Source organism: Microcaecilia unicolor, chromosome 13 (genome assembly GCF_901765095.1).
Source record: "Microcaecilia unicolor chromosome 13, aMicUni1.1, whole genome shotgun sequence".
Classification (NCBI taxonomy): Eukaryota; Metazoa; Chordata; class Amphibia; order Gymnophiona; family Siphonopidae; genus Microcaecilia; species Microcaecilia unicolor.
This window is the reverse complement of record NC_044043.1, coordinates 51203139-51221518: the sequence shown is the minus strand read 5'-3', so window position 1 is coordinate 51221518 and position 18380 is coordinate 51203139. Positions and strand designations below refer to the sequence as shown.

Here is an 18380-nt window from a genome sequence, read left to right as displayed (position 1 = left end):
GGGGGGTGTTGAAATCGGTGGGAGGTGCGTGAGGGGACATGGGGTGTTGATGCTCGTCGGATGGGGGGGCAGGTTGGTGATGTGGCAAGGGGGGGGGTTCTGTGTTGCCCCGCTCCCTGCCACTTGCTCTGAAGTGGCAGGGAGCGGCGCACTGACAGCTGATTCCCATGCAGGTGGAGGATTAGGGAAACACTCCTCCCCTTGATTTGGCATCGGCTGTCACTGACAGTGCGTGCCTGCCTAGCAGACCACCTCTGAGGGAGGCACGGTCTCAGGCACATTAGAACGTTGGAGGTGAGAATTATTATATAGGATATGAGAGAGATTTGCATTCATTGCTTCCACTGTGTATTCATTCAGTGCAAGGTCTGGGGACCAAGGGTGGCTCCTGGACACAGCTGGGGTGGGGTGGGGGTCCACCATAATTATTTGTCCCCCTCCCACTGCTCTTTGCTTCTCTACCCAAGCTCACGACAGAAAGGGGGAACGTGAATGGGGGGGGGGGGGTGAAATGAACTGCAGACTTGAAGGACAAAAGGATGTATTTGGTAACACCCACCTCCTTCAGTGAAAAGTTTAAAGGCAGGCTGAAAGGAATGGATGTCGCTGACATAATGCTGGTCAGCAGTGTTGCAGCATTTGGTGACTCTTCAGTTCATTTGGATCCAAAATGGCCCTAAATTAAAAAATCAGTAAAGACCACTGGGCTAGAACAATGCTTCTCAAACTAGCCAAAGTGACACCACTCACTAATGATGTGACTCCACTTGGGATCCCAATCCACAGTTAGGAATTGCTGTGGCTTCCAGACCAATAATACTGCATAATCTTGAAACACAAAACAATGTATTACAGCTTCAGGAAATGCCTCCATTTTTGAGTCAGAGAGCAAGTTTAACCCCATCAGTCCTGCCTAATGCAGAGGAGATCTTTCCAGCTGGCAAGAACTGCAGAGCTTGAGTTTGCAAAGCAGAGAAATTTCTCACTGAGGAGAGCACAAGTCCCAGGGCAATATATGGAATCAGTGCACATAATAAACAATTTTACCAGATTTAAACTTGTATTTTCTCTGTCTCTAGAGGGCTCACAATCTGTTTTTATACTTGAGACAATGGAGGGTTAAAGTGACTTGCTCAGGGTCACAAGGCGCTTCAATGGTCATTGAACCCAGGACACCGGGACCAAAGCCCACTGTACTAACCATTAGGCCACTACAAAAGATCAGTATGGCCTGCCCTTGCAAACATTTGGTAGCAGAGCCATTTATTGATTTATGCAAATTTGTCTAAATATATTGTTGGAACATTTCATTCCATGCTTTGAAAAAATTTTAGTAGCCAAGGTAACAATTCATATGTTTCGATCACATTGTTTCTGAAACCATGAAGTACGCAGAGAAGGATTATTCCTTTCTACACATAAATGTCTAAAGTTCCATGTAATAAATATACACACATGGGAGGAGAAGTGGCAATATGTAAATAAGATACAAGTGCGCAAGAAGAAAACCTTTATTCAGTTAAAAGAAAGATCTTGAAAGAATGCTTCTCAAACCTGTGACAGCTAGTCAAGGATACCCACAATGAATATGCATGATGTAAACTTGTAGCTTGTGTATTCATTTTAGGTATCCTGAACACTTGACTGGCGGCTGGTCCCCACGACAGGCTAGATCAAATGATCATGATATGATACAGAAGGATTCAAACTCCAGAGAAACATTAAGAAATATTTCTTCACAAAGTGTGGTGGATGCATGGAATAGCCTTCATTTTCAATTCTAGTTGGCCTCGGGTAAACATCAATGTGAAGGGAAAGCGAGACATTGTACTAGAAAATAATTTAAGCAGAAACTGAATGGGTCTTAGACTCCTTCATGACTTCATGCTTTTTTGTTTCTATGATTATGTATATTATGATTCATAACTTTTAACATGTTCGTTATTTGCCTTTTAGAAGCTGGGATATCTAAGGAAGAAGCCTTAGAAACATTACAGATTGTAAGACGCAAATCTCTAGGAGAGAAGACCTGCTTTTCTGAAGCCTCCTCCATTATTCGGAAGTACACAGCACTGGAACTTTTAGAAAAGGAGCAGGCCCAAGGTGCCATAATCACTTTCTGCTCTGTGCTGGATGACATGCTGGGAGGTGGAGTGCCTCTCACCAAAATTACAGAAGTTTGTGGTGCACCAGGTGTTGGGAAAACGCAGCTTTGGTAAAAATAATAGTCATACAAACCTTTTTCTATTGTTTGTAGGTATGTGAGATTAGGGTGTATAGATTAATGGCTCTCTGCCTGTGTGTGGGGAAGGGGATGAGGTATGGATAGAGAGAGGGTGGTAGTTCGCTGCCTACACAGTGGGGGGGGGGGGTGATGGTTAGGAATAAATGGAATGATGACTCACTGCTTGAGGTTAGGATACATGGATTATGGGAGAAATGGTTGTCAAGAAAGTTTGAGACTATGAAGAACTTCATGGCTGTATTCACCCCCTACCTTATTGTGTTCTTTACTATGGCAGTATTCAACTTGCTGTGGATGTGCAGATCCCAGAGTGCTTTGGAGGTATAGCTGGCGAGGCGATTTATATTGACACAGAGGGCAGTTTTATGGTGGATAGAGTGGTGAATATTGCAGAGGCCTGTGTCCAGCACTGCAAGCTCATCTCCGAATCCCACCAGCAAGACGGTTGGTTAATCATTTCTGCATCTTTGTGTGGCCTTGTTTGCGTGTCCAGGTTTACTAAATAATGCACCTTATCATTCACACTGGAAGAGAGAGTAAATCTCTGCTAGTGACCTCTTTTTATCAGGAGAGAACTTGATAGTTTTCAGAAAGGTTTGTAGGTGTTGCACAAAGTATAATCACACTTTACATTTGTACAGCTTCTAATGATTTGTAACCTGTTCCTTAACAAGTAGGGTTTAAAGAGCAAGGTACAACAATCATCTTCAATACAAATATGGCAGTTGTCAAGCAATTCATCAAAATACACATCATTAATAACAGTCCTTATCCATTCACCTTCCCTACAAAACCTAACCTCCATAACTATCCCACCCCCCACTCCTCTTAACATTGTTCTTGAAATCCCATCCTAACACAAATATCACCAGTAAAATTGCACATGTTTTCACAACAAGCCTACCTAGCAAGACTGAAGCAAAGTATGCTTTAATAAGATATTCTCCAAAAAAGCCTGATCTTTATTTTATGGCAGAAGAAGCTAAGATCCTCTGTACTTTTTAGTCTCTAAATAAGAACAGATTTGCTTAACTAAGCACAACCAATCCAAAGCTTTCTTTGCAGCTGCATGTACTTGAGATTCTAGAGCTAGGGCCCAATCAAGGATCTTTTTACTTTAGATGTGACAATCAGGGTTTGCCCTTCCACTCTCAAGGCTTCCAGCTTTGAAATAGAGGATGTCATTCTAATCCGCAGATATTCCATTATTTCAATACAAATATACAGCCCCACATCAAATGTTTTATGTCCTGCACATGACTGGCCAGTAAAATGTTAAATTATTCAACCTCACCATTATGAGGGATAAACATTCATACAGCAACACGCATGTAGGTTTAAATACCTAAGTTGTGTATAACAGCTCTTAAAAGCTGAAAATGTACATTGGACAGTATGAGCAAAAGAAGAGAGCCACTTTATTATCCTGTGTAATCTTGAATTGAGTTTTTTGGAGAGAGAATTATGTGGTAGAAATGGATAAGGTTTGAAGTGATGCATACATCATCCTTAGTGTCCCTAAGGGTGTTACTGTAACTTATACCATAGCCAAAATCATAAATCCATAAAATACCTTGAAAAGAGAGTTTGAACAAATCATAAGACAATATGGTTTTAGGAAATTCATAGTTTAAAAAAAAAAGAGAGAACGAAGATGGTTGTGCTGGGCCGTGGAGTCAGTCAGCTGCTTGTGACTGAATTAAGAGTTAGGGAGTGTCATTGGAATTATAAAATTTCCCAAAATTTATTTTTTTAGGATTTATTTACATCTTTGAAGAAATTAACCCAAGGCAGTGTACAGCTGGACATAGACAATAAACAATGGCAGTAGTAAAATATTCAGATAGCAGTACAAATTATAAAATTAGTGTTCTTAAGTTATTTTTAAGTGTGCATCATGTTGACATTTAATAGAAAGCACAAGGAACAAGCAGAGGGGGAACATATAAACAGATAAGAAGAGTAACAGACCAGTAAAGTTTATGCAGAAATGCTGTGGTATGAGCAGTTTGCTATCTGTTGTGCAGTGGCGTTCTGAATTGGTTAAAGTTATCAGGGATGGAACCAAGAGCTCAGAGCTCAGAAAACTGTGGAGAAGTCTTCTGAGATTGACTGCGACCGTCACAAGCAGTAGCTTGAGAAACCCTACACAGTCTTATTTCTGTGGCATGCTTCAACTCTAATATGGTGGAATGTGTGGCTATAGGATCCTTCTGTCCTCAGAAAACTGTTACAGGCATGCAACTTCATTTTCTCCATTGACAACAAGGATCTCTACAGCCACATTGATAATAACCTTACAGCTGAGAGTTGCAGAGTTTGTCCAGTTCTGCTTCTCTTGTTCTACAATCTGAGCTCATTATAGTGGAGGTGGTCTATTAAAGTGTTAGGACTTAAGGATTTATCTTTCTTTTTGACCGAAGACCCTGTCTGAATTCAATGCTTGATCAAGAGAGTAGTGTCTGGTGAAGGTATGTATTGAGGACCATGTGGTTGCTTTGCAAATGTCCTCCGAGGATGATTTCTAAAGCTATGCTTTTCGGTATTGAAGTTTTGAGTTGATGAGCAGCAACTTTTTTTTTTTTTTTTGTGGTTGATTTAAACCAGTTCTGTGGTAACAAAAGGATAAACAATTGGAAGTCCGTGAGGACAAGATCTTTTATTGACTGAAGCATTTTTCCTCTTTTGGATCAAAAGGTAGAGTTGCGAAGAGCTGTGTGATGAATGAGTTCTCTATATGGATTTCTGTCTGGCAATCCAGTATATAGAATGTTTGTTCTTCCTCATTGGCATGAGGAGGTGGATAAAATACTGATAACACCGTCTTGATTAATGAAAATCTGACTATTTTCTAGAAAAATGCCAAGTGAGTCCTCAATACTATTTGATTTTTCTAGAATTTGTGTCTAGGAATAGCAGTAAGCCAGTGAATGCAGCTTAAGTTTATAGCAACCAGGAACAAAGGTTTCCACGTTAGGATCTTTGGTATAACTAAATTTAAAAGCCCAAAAGGTAGTTCAGTCAATTGATAAAATACCAAATTTAGACACCCCTCCCCCCCCCCCCCCCCCCCCCCCCCCAAGCTGCTTCTTTTTTTTTTTTTTTTTTTTTATTATCTTTGAGTCAGAGGCAACATTCAAACTGCTTATTGCAACACTGTTCTCACATCATTGTGGCACAGCCACGCTATCTCTCATATACAACAAGTATATTAAACCAACATCATAAATACAATAATTGTTGGAACTGCCCCTGCCCCTCCCTTTTTTTTTTCACCCCCCCCCCCCTCCCCTCCGTCCACTGAGTTTAATTCCAGAATACCTATTCCTTGGATGTGGTGATCACAACTGTCCCACTCCCCGTATTGGTCTTTTGATGGGTGGTCTCAGGCCTTTCATTAATCATTTCATGAGGGAAAGTGTGGATACTGATCTGTCGATCCTATATGCTACAATTGATCTAAGATGAACTCACATTGAAAATGTGCCAAGGCCAGAATCTGATAAGTCTAGGAAGTATTGAAGTTGTGTGGACAGCATGCATTGGAATGGGTTTTCCTTTCGTTGCTGCATCAAGATTCAAGTCTCCATTTAAAGTTATATGATCTGGTGAAATCCTTTATTTACAAAATTTATATTCCGCTCAATCTAAAATCCTTTGTAGATGACAAAACATACAAAGTATAAAAGATCTCCCGTACTTTATTCAAAACAAGATGAACTAAGTTCCCTCTTTGCTGCATCAGATTGTTTGACGTACACATGAGCATTATTTGAGGTTCTTGAGCCGTCTGCCTTAATTATGGGAATCAACATTTGCCCCAACTAGTATGGAAAGATTAATATCAGGCATACTAAGTATCCGTGTGACTTCTGGATGTGCATAGAGATGAGTGAATTTGGTGGAAAAGGATAAAGCAGTTTCCCTCTTCAGGAAATTGCAGATGCATCTGGTGCAAGTTTGGCATTTATTTTGATTGGCAACAGATCCGCTTGTGGATATCTCCACTTCTAGAATAGATCCTGGGCTGCTTTGTGGTTTAAGGACCATTCTACACCGTTCTAAGATGAGTGGAAGTCCTCCAGTTGCATTGCTGTCAGTGGGGGGTTAGTGCTTTAATATTGTGTTTTTATTCACTAGGGGCAGGCAGGTTCCCTGGAGTCTTGCAGAGCTTGCTTGTTCCTCACTATTGAAAATGTGATGGTGAAACAGCATCCTCCACTGGCAGGATTGTAGTTGGAGGCCTCCTGCTCAGCTTAGAGCATGGGTTGTCAATCTAGTCCTTTTGACACACCTAGTAAGTCAAGTTTTCAAGATATCCATAATGAATATGCATGAGGTAGATCTGCATACAATGGAATAGTGCATGTAAATCTGTCTTCTTCATATTCATTATGGGTATCCTGAAAAGCTGACTGGGTGTGTCCCAAGGACTGGGTTGAGAGCCACTGGCTTAGACGGAACCGTGCTCGTGAGGATCCAGTTGAGCCTGTCAGCCAACTGATTCTATTCTCTAGGCAGGAATGACAAACAACGAGAACACGTCTGTTCTTGTTCATTGACATAAAATATAGCCACTTAATTGTTTGTCTAAATCTGTAAAGCAGATTTGGATACTAACTCTGCAAATGCTTGAAGTGCACAGCACATAGTTCTGGCCTTGAGCTGATTGTTGTTCTGTCTTGCTTCTATTAATATCCGGGATCCTTACATCTAAAGTTGGTCTAAATGAGTCCCCTGCCCCATCTTGGATGCATCAGTTGTTAATACAAAGCGAGGGTGAGTGAGGGGGGGGGGGGAATACATATATTTTGGGGGCGGTATCGCCACCCCTGAGGAGACTGGAGGGTTCTTTCCACCACTTAGTTGCCTTCTCTTGAAAGGTTGTTAGTGATACCTGATGGAAGAGAGGCTGAGTGTGCCCATTGCATTGAAATTTCAGATGCCACTTTGGTTCTAATATGTGTAAGCATCGTCAGACAGGGCTGTAACCTAGCAGTCTCATATGTCTTGCCATCATTTGCCTCATAGGGGGTAACTTGAGCATCAGGTTTTACAACCACAGTACTCTTAGCTGAGGTAGAGACTGTGACCTTCAGTTTATAAATGCCAAAGTTTGAGTAGGAGGCGAGTGTTGGTTGATTGGTTTATGACAAATCCTATGAAGAACCTGTGCTGCTGTGCTTAAGGAAGCTGTTTCCTGAAGTTAGCTAGTTGTCCAGGTAAGAAAATACAAATACTTTCTTTACAAAGATGTGTTGTTGTGGCCGATACACATTTTGGTCTAGATTCAGTAAGTGGCACCCATATTTGCGTGCCAAAAAAATGCACTTGAGAGTTCTGTTCTTAAACTAGCCCTCCGAGTTAGGCGCTGTTTATAGAACAGCACATAGCGCCAGGATCTGGGCCCAATTTTGGATAAACTGAAATCATGGTTAAACTCCATTAAGAATCTTTCTTGTACAAATGATCTAGATGGTGAAGTTGAGATTTTTGATATTAGTGGAGCACCCTCCGCCTGCTTTTGTACCAAGTGGTTAGAGACTGGTGAAAGTGGTCTAGACTGACTTGAACCATAGTGCTGTAAGGAAGGAATACCCTCACTAATTGTGACTAGATATGATTGTGAAGGACTCTGGAAGACTTATCCCTGGAGTGGCTTGAAGTGGAGGTGGTGATAGACTGACTTGTTTTGCTTTAGTTCTGGTAACCATTTTAGAGGATCAAGTGCCTCTATGATGCCTGCTGAGGCTTCTGCTCTTATGAGGTCTTCCCTGTCTTAGTGCTAAATCTCTTCTTCCTTAGCGTCCCTCCGGACCGGACCAGGATTGGACTGATGGGTTGTGCTCGCCTACCAGCAGGTGGAGACTGAGAAAAAACTCTGACTCTAGAGAGCCAATAGGAGCCCTGGCCATGTGACCTTAGCCTCAGTATTTTCTCAGTCTCCCAGCAGGTAGGAAGTGAGCCCATTAGTCTCTCTCCTTTTCTCTTTAGATATTACAGATATTTGTGATAATTCTTCTGTGCCTGGAATCTTATTTAGAGGCTTGACAGGGTTTCCTTTCTCTTCTTTCTTTGACAGCCTCGGGGGTGTTAAACTCGGGTGTCTCGAGTCCACCCCCCTTCCTCCCCATCTCCCTGGCTTAGCAGGGAAGGGCCGTCCCTTTCTCTGGAAAGGTGTACCGTCTTTGGGAGAGGCAGCCACTTTTAACAGGTAGCTGCTTTAAAAGAATTAAATCAAATAAAAGGAAATTCAAAGAAGCAGCCTTTCTTTCCCCAGACTTCTAACGAGCAGGCAGCTCCAGTGTTTTATTATGATTGAGGGGTTATTAAAAAAAAAAAAACAAACAGAAGAAAATAATTCAGTATCTGTGACTTTAAACAGCGATTTTTCTCGTCAGATTTAATTTCCTCCATTTTCTTGCGTTTTGGCGGCGGCGGCAGTTTAAACAAATGAAAAGAAAAAAAAAAAGAAAGGTGCGAACCGCGTAAGCGCGGCCACCTGTTTTTTCCGATATGGCTTAAAAGTTCAAACAGCTGCTGTCGGTCAGCGTCGCGCAGTTCACGCAGCCGGAACGTGTAAATTTTGCTCTCCCTTCTAGGTTTCTTCGGGTCCGGTGCTGCCTCCGGTTTTTTCGGGGCCTTTTTCGCCGGCTGTTGTTTCTTCAACGTTCCACTGGGCTCCGCTTGTTCGGAGGTGTCGGGCGCGCTGTCGATTGCCACGGGGCCAGTGGCGCGAACAGCGGCCATTTTGTTTCTCCCTCCATCTTATCAGTCGGGGATCTCTCTGCTGAAGGTAAGGCTGCAGTTCATAGAGCAGTTCGGCTCCAAAATGTGTACACTTTTGTATGTGCTGAACGGCGTATTCTAAAATGCTCTTCACATCAGCAGGCAATATTTGGTTGAAAGGGGGCTCCTTTCATATATGGATATATAACAAGCTTTTCTTCTTTTAAATTTCTATGTATCACGGGGCTGTTAACACTAGTTTTTTCTGGTGCTCAGTCATTTTTCATTGCCTGGTGGAAAATCTACATCTTATCATAATATAATATCATAATTCATTTCAAGCATTTTCCTCAATAGCTGTAGTATTATACAGTGTTTTAAGAACTTTAGAAACTTTCTCTATAGGCATAGAGTAAATTTCTGTCTTTCTCATTCCCTGATGAATAGGACTACATTGTCTAAGAGTCAATTGATTGGTACTTTGCAATTCTGACCATAATATCTTAGTTCCTTTCAAGCATTTTACTCCATGCCTATGATGTTATATAGTGTTTTAAGAACTTAACAGACAATCACTCTCAATGGCTGTAGTGTTATACAGTGTTTTCTTTTTCCGGCTTTAAGAAGCCTTCTCTAGAGGCATACAGTATATTGTTCAGATGCCATGGGGATATATCAGCTCTTTCATATTCTCTGAGGGACAGTCCTGTCTACCAAGCTCCCAGTCACTCAGCTGCCTTAGCAGGCATGCTTTATTCATGTCTTCCCTTCTTTTCCAACTGCCTTGAAGCCTCTCATATTTCATTTTAGCTTTCTTCTGGTTTTTACAGGACATATGGTCACTTAGAGAATAAAGTCATCCTTTCACTTAAAGATAGTGGACGGTCCTCAAACCATCTACTCGTGTTTGTCTCTACTCTATCAGTTCAGCATTGGCAGATTATAAACATCCTGGTTTGGTCCAGTATGCCTATACATACCATCTGCTATCTCTTCCTCTTCCTTAGAGACCTGATGTTATATCAAGCTTTCTTGAATTCAGATACAGTCTTGTCTACACTGCCTTCACCAAGTGGCTGTGGCACAACTTCACTTTTTTCGTTACAGGTAATTTCCAAGTTTGTCCTTTTTCATTTTCATTCTATGCGCCTTCACTCCAGAGTGTTCTTTCAATTGGAAGGGGATTCACTCACTTCCTGTGTATTTATACCATAGGTACATAAGTATGGTTATGCTGGGTAAGGCCTAAAGTCCATCAAGTCCAGCATTCATATCTAATGGGCATAGGTACATAAGTTTTGCCATTCTGGGGAAGCTCAAATGTCCACCTTTCTACAGCCAGAACAGCATTAAAGAAAAAAAAAAAAAAAAAAAACCTCTCACGAGAGTATCGAACAGAAATCTCTGCTCCAAAAGCAAGGCTTTGCAGTAATTCTGCAAACTAACGCATACAATATTTGCCATGGCTGTTCACCACTAGGAACACTGGGGACCCTGGGCCTAGGTTCGGTGTTTTAACCTGAAACAAGCTCAACATTCATATCTATTGGGTGTGAGTCTGGTACTACTACTACTACTACTACTTAACATTTCTAGAGCGCTACTAGGGTTACGCAGCGCTGTACAAATTAACAAAGAAGGACGTTCCCTGCTCAAAGGAGCTTACAATCTACATCTCAGTGAGGGAGGACGCATGACCGTGGTACGTGGATTAGTGGTATGTGGATTAGGGAGATCCAAGAAATTACAGGCTGGTGAATCAGACGTTCATACTGGGACAATTTTTTTCTGTCCGGAGCGTACTACCATAGCTGGTGGACTCCTATATTCAGAACTTTCTATATTCAGAACTTACCCAACTATGGAACGCCATAGAGATAGGGTTGGAGTTTGTAGCCCTATTTAACTGGTGTCCTTGGTCACCCTTCCTCTTCTCCTCAGGGTCCAGAGAATGGCTAGTTTTTTGCTTATGCATTAACCGGTCATTTTCAGCAGTACTCTCTCTTCCGTTCTTTTATAGATCTAAGAGGATGTTCATTGCGCTCTTAGGGTCATTTCATTCTTACCTAGACGACTGCCTAATTGGAGAAAGTCTTATCAGCAGAGTTCTCAGGTCACGCACCGGGTGTTGCATTTCTTACAGTCTCTAGGTTGGGTGGTGATTGTAGCCAGGCCTCTCATTTGATCTCTCATTTGATCTCTCATCAGATATCTCTGATTTTCTCTTTGTTTAGTCAGGTTGGCGCACAGTCTTTTGTCTCCTCTGCAAACATCCCAGTTTATATTTTTCTTGGTGACCTTGGGCCTTCGGCCATTTTCTCGCTCTATTCTGCAGAATGCAATTTTACTTTCTAATGCCCAAGAAGGAATTTTCCTTCATCCTATTGCGAATCTCAGGGTCATCAATCGCGCTATTTAAGTGTCATCTAGTTATCTCAAGAACCTTAGTTCTGTCATTGGGATGCTTCGTGCAGTACACTTTTTGGCAGAAGCTTGTTTTTATATATTTTTTTTCTGGGGGACCTCAGCAATTCGTTTTACCTTCGGGTGAATTTTGTTTTCCCTACTGACAAACAAGGCGGAGAGAGCTATGTTGGTCCTTGCCATGGCAATGGGTTATGTCATCCGCCAAGGAGGAGTTAAGAGTATACTCTTGAGTTTGTACTCATTTTTTCTTAGTTGTGTCACCCTGCGTTTAGGTGAATGGACTCTCATTTTTTCAGCCTTACTTCCTCACTGCGACACTTCAGGGCTATCTCTTTTTGCCTTCAGGCTCACGAACATTTCTTGCTTCTTCCGTTCAGCAACAGTCTTGACGGAGACAGGGACAGATGCCAACGTCCAGCAGGGGTTTTTCAACCTTCTTTATGCGTTTCTTCCATCATCTCACTAGGTGTTTACGCAGAACCAAGGCACCCTTCTACATCCGGACCCCCAGTCACTCAAACTTATGGCGTGGTTACTGGGTCTGCAACATCTTTGATATTTTCGCAGGAAGTACTTCAAGTTTTAATTGCTTCCAGACAGAAATCTACATTAAAGTCCTATGAATCAAAGTGGCGACGGTTCACTCTGTGGTACTCCTCTCGCCACTTCATTCCACAAACAGTATCCATTTTGCATGTTTTGGAATATCTTCTGCATCTTGCGAAATCTTGTCTGTCTTACTCATCCATTAGAGTTCATTTGGCAGCTCTATCAGTGATGCATGATACTGTTGACAACCGCACGCTTATGCAGCATCCACTGTCAAAGCGGTTTCTTAAAGGAGTCCTGCACCTGTACCTCCCGCTTCGTCCACCAGCTAGGTGAACAGACTCTTAAAGTTCTGTTTTCTAGTAGCCATAACTTTTTCTATAAAGTTTTCCTCTTCAAGCAGTATTTCCCAGTAGCCATTGCAGCAAGTAGATCTATGTGTGGAATACTTCTACAGTTGGTAACTTCTTTTCGGTCTGCTGTAGTTTAAAGTTTTCACCTTTCCCAATCGGTTTTTTCTTATTGGTTTTGTCCTTCTAGCCAGTAGGCGTAAAAGTTTTTCATTGTTTCTAACCCGCTATATCGCGAAGGATCAAGGAAATGAGAATGTCTATTTCTCTTCTCGCTGAGAGGGCAGTTCCACAGCGTATTACAACATATTCCACAACTTCAGAAGCGGGCTCTATTCTTACTACGGCGATTTTTGGTGCTCTCGGTGCACATTGGTAAGTTGGCAACTTAGTCCTAGTTTCATTTTATTTTGCTCATTGGGACACACTACATGTTAGTTGTCGCCAGGTGGTCTATGCAGCATGAACATTTCTCTGCAGTTTTCATAGGGTCCCTCCCTTCAGATTACTGCTTTGGTACTTCCCATCAGTCCAATCCTGGTCCGGTCCGGAGGGACGCTAAGGAAGGAGAAATTAGATCTTACCTGCTAATTTGCTTTCCTTTAGTCCCTCCGGACCGGACCAGGCCCCTCCCATGTTCTCTCTACTCTTTAGCTTCTTTTATTAAGTAGGAAGTGTATTCAGTAGGAAGTGTATTCATTCCTTTACGATTCGTGGAACAATACTATATATATACAGAACTTTACGTGGTCTATACCACATCTCTGGTGGTTGCTGGTGAGCTCAATTGCTGGAATCTATCTATAAAACCTTAAATACGCCATACCACTTCTCTGGTGAGAGTTGTGGCTGAGCTCAGTTGCTGGAATATCTATAAAACCTTAAATATGATTTACCACTTTTCTGGTGAGAGTTGCTGGTAAGCTCAGTTGATGGAATATATATAAAATCTTAAGTGGGCCATACCATTTCTCTGGTGAGAGTTGCTGGTGAGCTATAAGACAAGTGAGCCATACCACTTCTCTGGTGAGAGTTGCGGGTGAGCTATATTATACGTGAGCCATACCACTTCTCTGGGGAGAGTTGCTGGTGAGCTATATTACATGTGAGCCATATCGCTTCTCTGGTGAGATTTGCTGGTGAGCTATAGTACAAGTGAGCCATACCACTTCTCTAGTGAGAGTTGCTGGTGAGCTGTAATACATATCGGGCCATACCACTTCTCTGGTGAGAGTTGCTGGTGAGCTCTGATACTTGGCGTTGCCGAGTGCTTTGTGGCTGCTAGGATTCCATACGGCACAGAAGGTCTTTCTTTCTTTCCTGCTTTGTTATTCAAATACTGAGGCTAAGGTCACATGGCCAGGGCTCCTATTGGCTCTCTAGAGTCAGAGTTTTTTCTCAGTCTCCACCTGCTGGTAGGCGAGCACAACCCATCAGTCCAATCCTGGTCCGGTCCGGAGGGACTAAAGGAAAGCAAATTAGCAGGTAAGATCTAATTTCTCCTTTCCACACAGTGCTGCTTCAGTGTGGATTCCAAATAGCGGTTGATCCAAGATGCTGCACTCTTGCCACTGTTCAGTTCAGAGCCTCCCAGGCAGTGGCTCAGCACTGGAGAATCTTGCCTTATTTGTGCTTGACACTCTTCAGTGCAAAGGTTATCAGCACTGATGCAGGAAATCTCTGCTGCTGAAGGAAGCATGTTTTCTGATATCAGACTTGCTTTTCTTAGGTCAAACGACAAGCTGTGCAGTAAGAGCCATATTTTTCATGCTTGTCTTTTTTGAGGCTGGGAATGAGCCTATATGGTGGTGCTGTTTAGACTGGTCAAGCTTTTCTGACCATTTCTCTGATATTTTTATTTCTTTTGGGAGCTCATATTTCCTTTCAGGGTATTCTTTCAGTTTGAGTTCTCTTATTTTTCTAGTCCTCATAAATATACAGAATCATTTGGTGTAGTTATTTGATTTCATGCAGTACAACAGGCATATCATTTGTACGTGTCTGTTACTGACATCTTTCTGTCAGCTTGAATCCCGATTTTTGTCTCCAGCATTATATTTTTTGAAAAAGTTTTAATTTTTATATTAGACCGACAGACAGATGATTGACTGCAACCACAGATGAAAAAAGACTTGACAGCAACTGTCACGAACAGGAGCATAGGAACATCTGTGCAGCCTCAGAAGACTTTTCTAGACTTGGCTCTGGTCCCTGATATTGTCACAATCAGTGTAGCTGTAGAGATCCTTGCTGTCCATGGAGAAAGGCAGTTCCTATGTGGCTTCTGGTTAACTGCTCAGTTCCGGTAATTCTATTTAGAATTGTCTGGATTTTTTTTCCTGTTTAAATACAGACATCACTGTCTTTGATTAAGTAAACTAAATTTTTGTCCACAGTTCTTTATAACATATAAATGGATGCTATAATATTCTGCTCTGGTCACTTGAGAATCTGAGCAGAGTTCATCTCTCCCACTTTATTTTAAACTATCCCACAGACTGCAAAATCTAGACACTGGTCCCTTAGCTACGTTGTCAAAACAATCTTATGCGAACATCTGCCCAGTTAGAGGCTTTAGATGGGTTTGCAGTATAGTAGGTATAATCAACAGAAAAAACACTGATTACTTTTTTTGTAAAAGACAACTGTCTCATTTGTCTTGTTTGTTGACTAGATTGTCGAACAGGGACTAGTTTACAAACTCTTACGTTTGTGTACAGTGCTACTAGTAACTCTATAGAAATAAGTAACAATAGTACGGTGTTTTGCGGAAACTTTTTTTTTTTTTTTTTTTCAAGAATACGAAGAAGGCATGGCGAATTTCTCATTAGACAGTATACTTTCCCGGATTTACTACTTTCGTTGTCATGACTATGTGGAGCTGCTGGCTCAGGTCCATCTCCTTCCAGATTTCTTTTTTCAGCACCCAAAGGTAAATCTGGACATGGCACGTGATACTAGGGGATAGTCTGCAGTCACTGGGGTATCTTGTCATAAAGAATATATGGTTCCCAATAGCTTGAAGTAGACCATAAAATGTTTTGTGATACTTTTTCAGCATTTATTTTTTCACATGCACTATGTTCAGAAAAAAATGGGACCTCTTACATAGTTTTAAAATACTGCAATTGTTTAAGCATTTACCCCCCCCCCCCCCCTGTTCACAAAGCTTTATCGGCAGTACTGCACCGCCAGCCACTTTGTAAACAGGGGCCTTAATATGACCTTTGAAAATACATTAGTATAATGGGGGGTCTGCTTAATTCATAATTTGTGTTCTAAGTGTCCTCTTTCAACCATTACACATTCACAAAGTCTCCCACACCACTGAGCTGTTGGCTCAATGTTTTGTGAGCTTAATGTGCTGTAGTTCCATCCTGTTGAAAAATAAAGTACTTGGAAATGTCTCAGATTTCAGGCACAAGTTTCTGATGCAGTAGGATATGTTTAGGTTATTTGGGGAAAATGTTGGGGGGTCCCATTTTTTTTTTCTGGACATGGTGTAGTAACATAGTAAATGACAGCAGAAAATGACCAGTTGTCTGATTTAAGATTCCTTCTTTCTGGTTCTCTACCACAGTTAGTAGATGAGCATACATATTGCCATACCTAGGCCAACAGTAAATCTAAATAAGTACCAAAGAGAATTCAAAGAGCTGTTTTCTATAACAAATGTTGTTGTATTGAGCAAATCTGTCATAATTTAAAGAAACACCAGCAAACCACTGATGTAGTGTGGGCACAAAAGGAGAACCCAGAATCCAACAAAACCCGTAGAACCCTAAGCTCAGTGCTAAGAAGTATGGTTGCATCTCACCTTTAAATGAACATCTCTTTCCACATTAGTTACAAATTTCTTCATCCTGGTATATCAGATTATTCATATAGGGGTCCCTCAGGTCTTAAATAGATCTTTCATCCCTTACTACCCTAAACATGCTTTGTGTTCTTCCCAGGAAAAACTGCTTATGGTACCCTCTTACTTACAAAAGTCACATGTAGCCCATAATTCATGGTTCTCGGTGGTAGCCCCTAAACACTCCTTAAAACTCATCTCTTTTTACCAAGTCCTTTCCTGAAGCTACATGACCAAAGAGCTGGATCCTGTGACAACCTTCAGACAGCAGTACAATCTCACTGTCCTTGTGTTCTGTTAGCACATCCTCCCTTTTGTGGTTTAGATGGAGTTAATTATTTTGATTTTTTTTTCCTCCTCCACTATGTTTGCTTAATTGTATCTCCAGGTAACCTAGACCACCTCCTCTTAATGGTTCCCATTTCCTTTTTGTCAGATTTCTGATTGTAAACCACTTAGAGGTCATGATTTATTAAATGTGACTTGTGAATTTTCTGTGTAAACAAACAATAGGAATATTCCACGAAACCTTTTAACCTAGTAGTTTCTTTCTGCTGAATCAGCCAACCTTTACTGGGGCTACAACACTGTGAGTCTTCAACTACCTGGACTTTTCTCCTTTATAGTTCTCTTATGTAGCTTGACCATCACAGTGAGAGTTTTTGAGCAGGGTCTCAGACCATGGCTTCCTTAGATCTTGTTTCTCAAGTGCCTACGTTTGGCTAATAGATATCACTGTTTTATGATTTGGGACCCCTTCCTGCTTAGTGTTTTGATATTTTTATCCAGGGGAATTTCCCAAGTTAATAAATAAATGCATGAAGGCACATTTTGCAGGCCTCTCAGTGCTGGGGAGAAAAGGAATTTGATTAAAACTAAAGGGGCTAATGTAATTATATTGGTAATGGTTTTCATTTGTGAAAACCTTTTTTTCCCTATAAATTGAAAATAATGGTGGGGTGGGGGGGGGGGGGGACCTTTGGGAAATTTTGTGTGTAGCAGGTAGCCTCATCACTTTCTTTTCATCCATAGGTGCGATTGGTCATTATTGACAGTATTGCATTCCCTTTCCGTCATGACTTCGATGACCTGTCTTTGCGAACAAGGCTTCTGAATGGATTGGCTCAGCAGCTTATCAGCCTGGCTAATGATCATAAATTGGCTGTAAGTTTGTTTCATGTCAATAAAAATGTAAGTCTATAAACAGTAATAATCTCACTGCCTGTGAACAGTAAAAGAGAGCCACAGACACTATAAAGATGTTGAGCATGCCTGACTAGCCAACTGATGAGGAACAGGTCTGTTGTCAGGCAAGCTGGCAACCTGAGCATTCTGGGATAGGGAAGATATCTCCATCTAAAGTTCCAGCCATTTATGGGAGTAGGGGTGTCCCCCTTTGATCAAATAGCCACAAATAAGTGGCTGCAGAAGACCACTTTATACAGCAGCATGAATCTTCAGCACCCCAGGCGATTTTTCACTTGACCCCTCTGAAGAGCCTTAGGAAGATGATATGAATGTATCTGGTCAATGTTGAAAGTGATTTAAGCGGGCAGGAGAGGCTTGTGGCCACCTAACCGCCAATATTCAGCAGCACCTAATCGGTCAGTGCTACTGAATATTGGCTCTGACCAGCTATGTTTGAAGTGAACAGATCAAGGACTGAGTTGGGGAGGAGCCAGGAGTTATTCAGCCAAGGCCCACACAACTATCTTCTGCGAGCTCCAGCTGATTATTGTCCAGGCCTACATGTGCTGTGGCAGCTACTGCATGCACAATTAGCCTAATATATACAGTGTTGGTGCTGCACATGACCCGGCACTGAATGTCCAGGGCTAATTCTGCCCACGATGGTCAGCATTTAAAAAAAAGATCACTGACCGCCACAGGCTGAATATCAGCCCATATGATTATACAGTCTGGGGCTTTGGCCAGTTCAGATAGCTCCAGCTAAGATGTCTGAGCTTATAAATGAAATGATTTTATGTATCTTTTTTTTTTTTTTTTTTAATGGTGTCTGTCCATTTGATGCAGCTTCGCCTGTGGTGATGTCATCCAAAAGCTGCCAGCATAGTTGCCCTCTGTAACTCAGAAAGTTCTGTAGAGTTTGATAGGCATATGCCACCTTTCCTGCATTGTCCTCCACATCTTTCATCCCTCAGTGTGTCTTTATGCAAGCTAAGCCAGACATGTTAGTAACATAGTAGATGACAGCAGAAAAAGA

The 18380-nt window shown here is 41.7% G+C and overlaps 1 protein-coding gene across 2 annotated transcripts in view; it reads left to right on the top strand.

Moving 5' to 3' along the window:
* RAD51C (RAD51 paralog C) overlaps positions 1 to 18380 on the top strand; it is a 67525-nt gene that overhangs the window by 3439 nt on the left and 45706 nt on the right. For both annotated transcript variants that reach the window (XM_030186127.1, XM_030186126.1), the window contains exons 2-5: positions 1957 to 2215; positions 2523 to 2689; positions 15099 to 15232; positions 17189 to 17320. In XM_030186127.1, coding sequence (XP_030041987.1) covers positions 1957 to 2215; positions 2523 to 2689; positions 15099 to 15232; positions 17189 to 17320 — 692 coding nt within the window. The remainder of the gene's footprint in view (positions 1 to 1956; positions 2216 to 2522; positions 2690 to 15098; positions 15233 to 17188; positions 17321 to 18380) is intronic.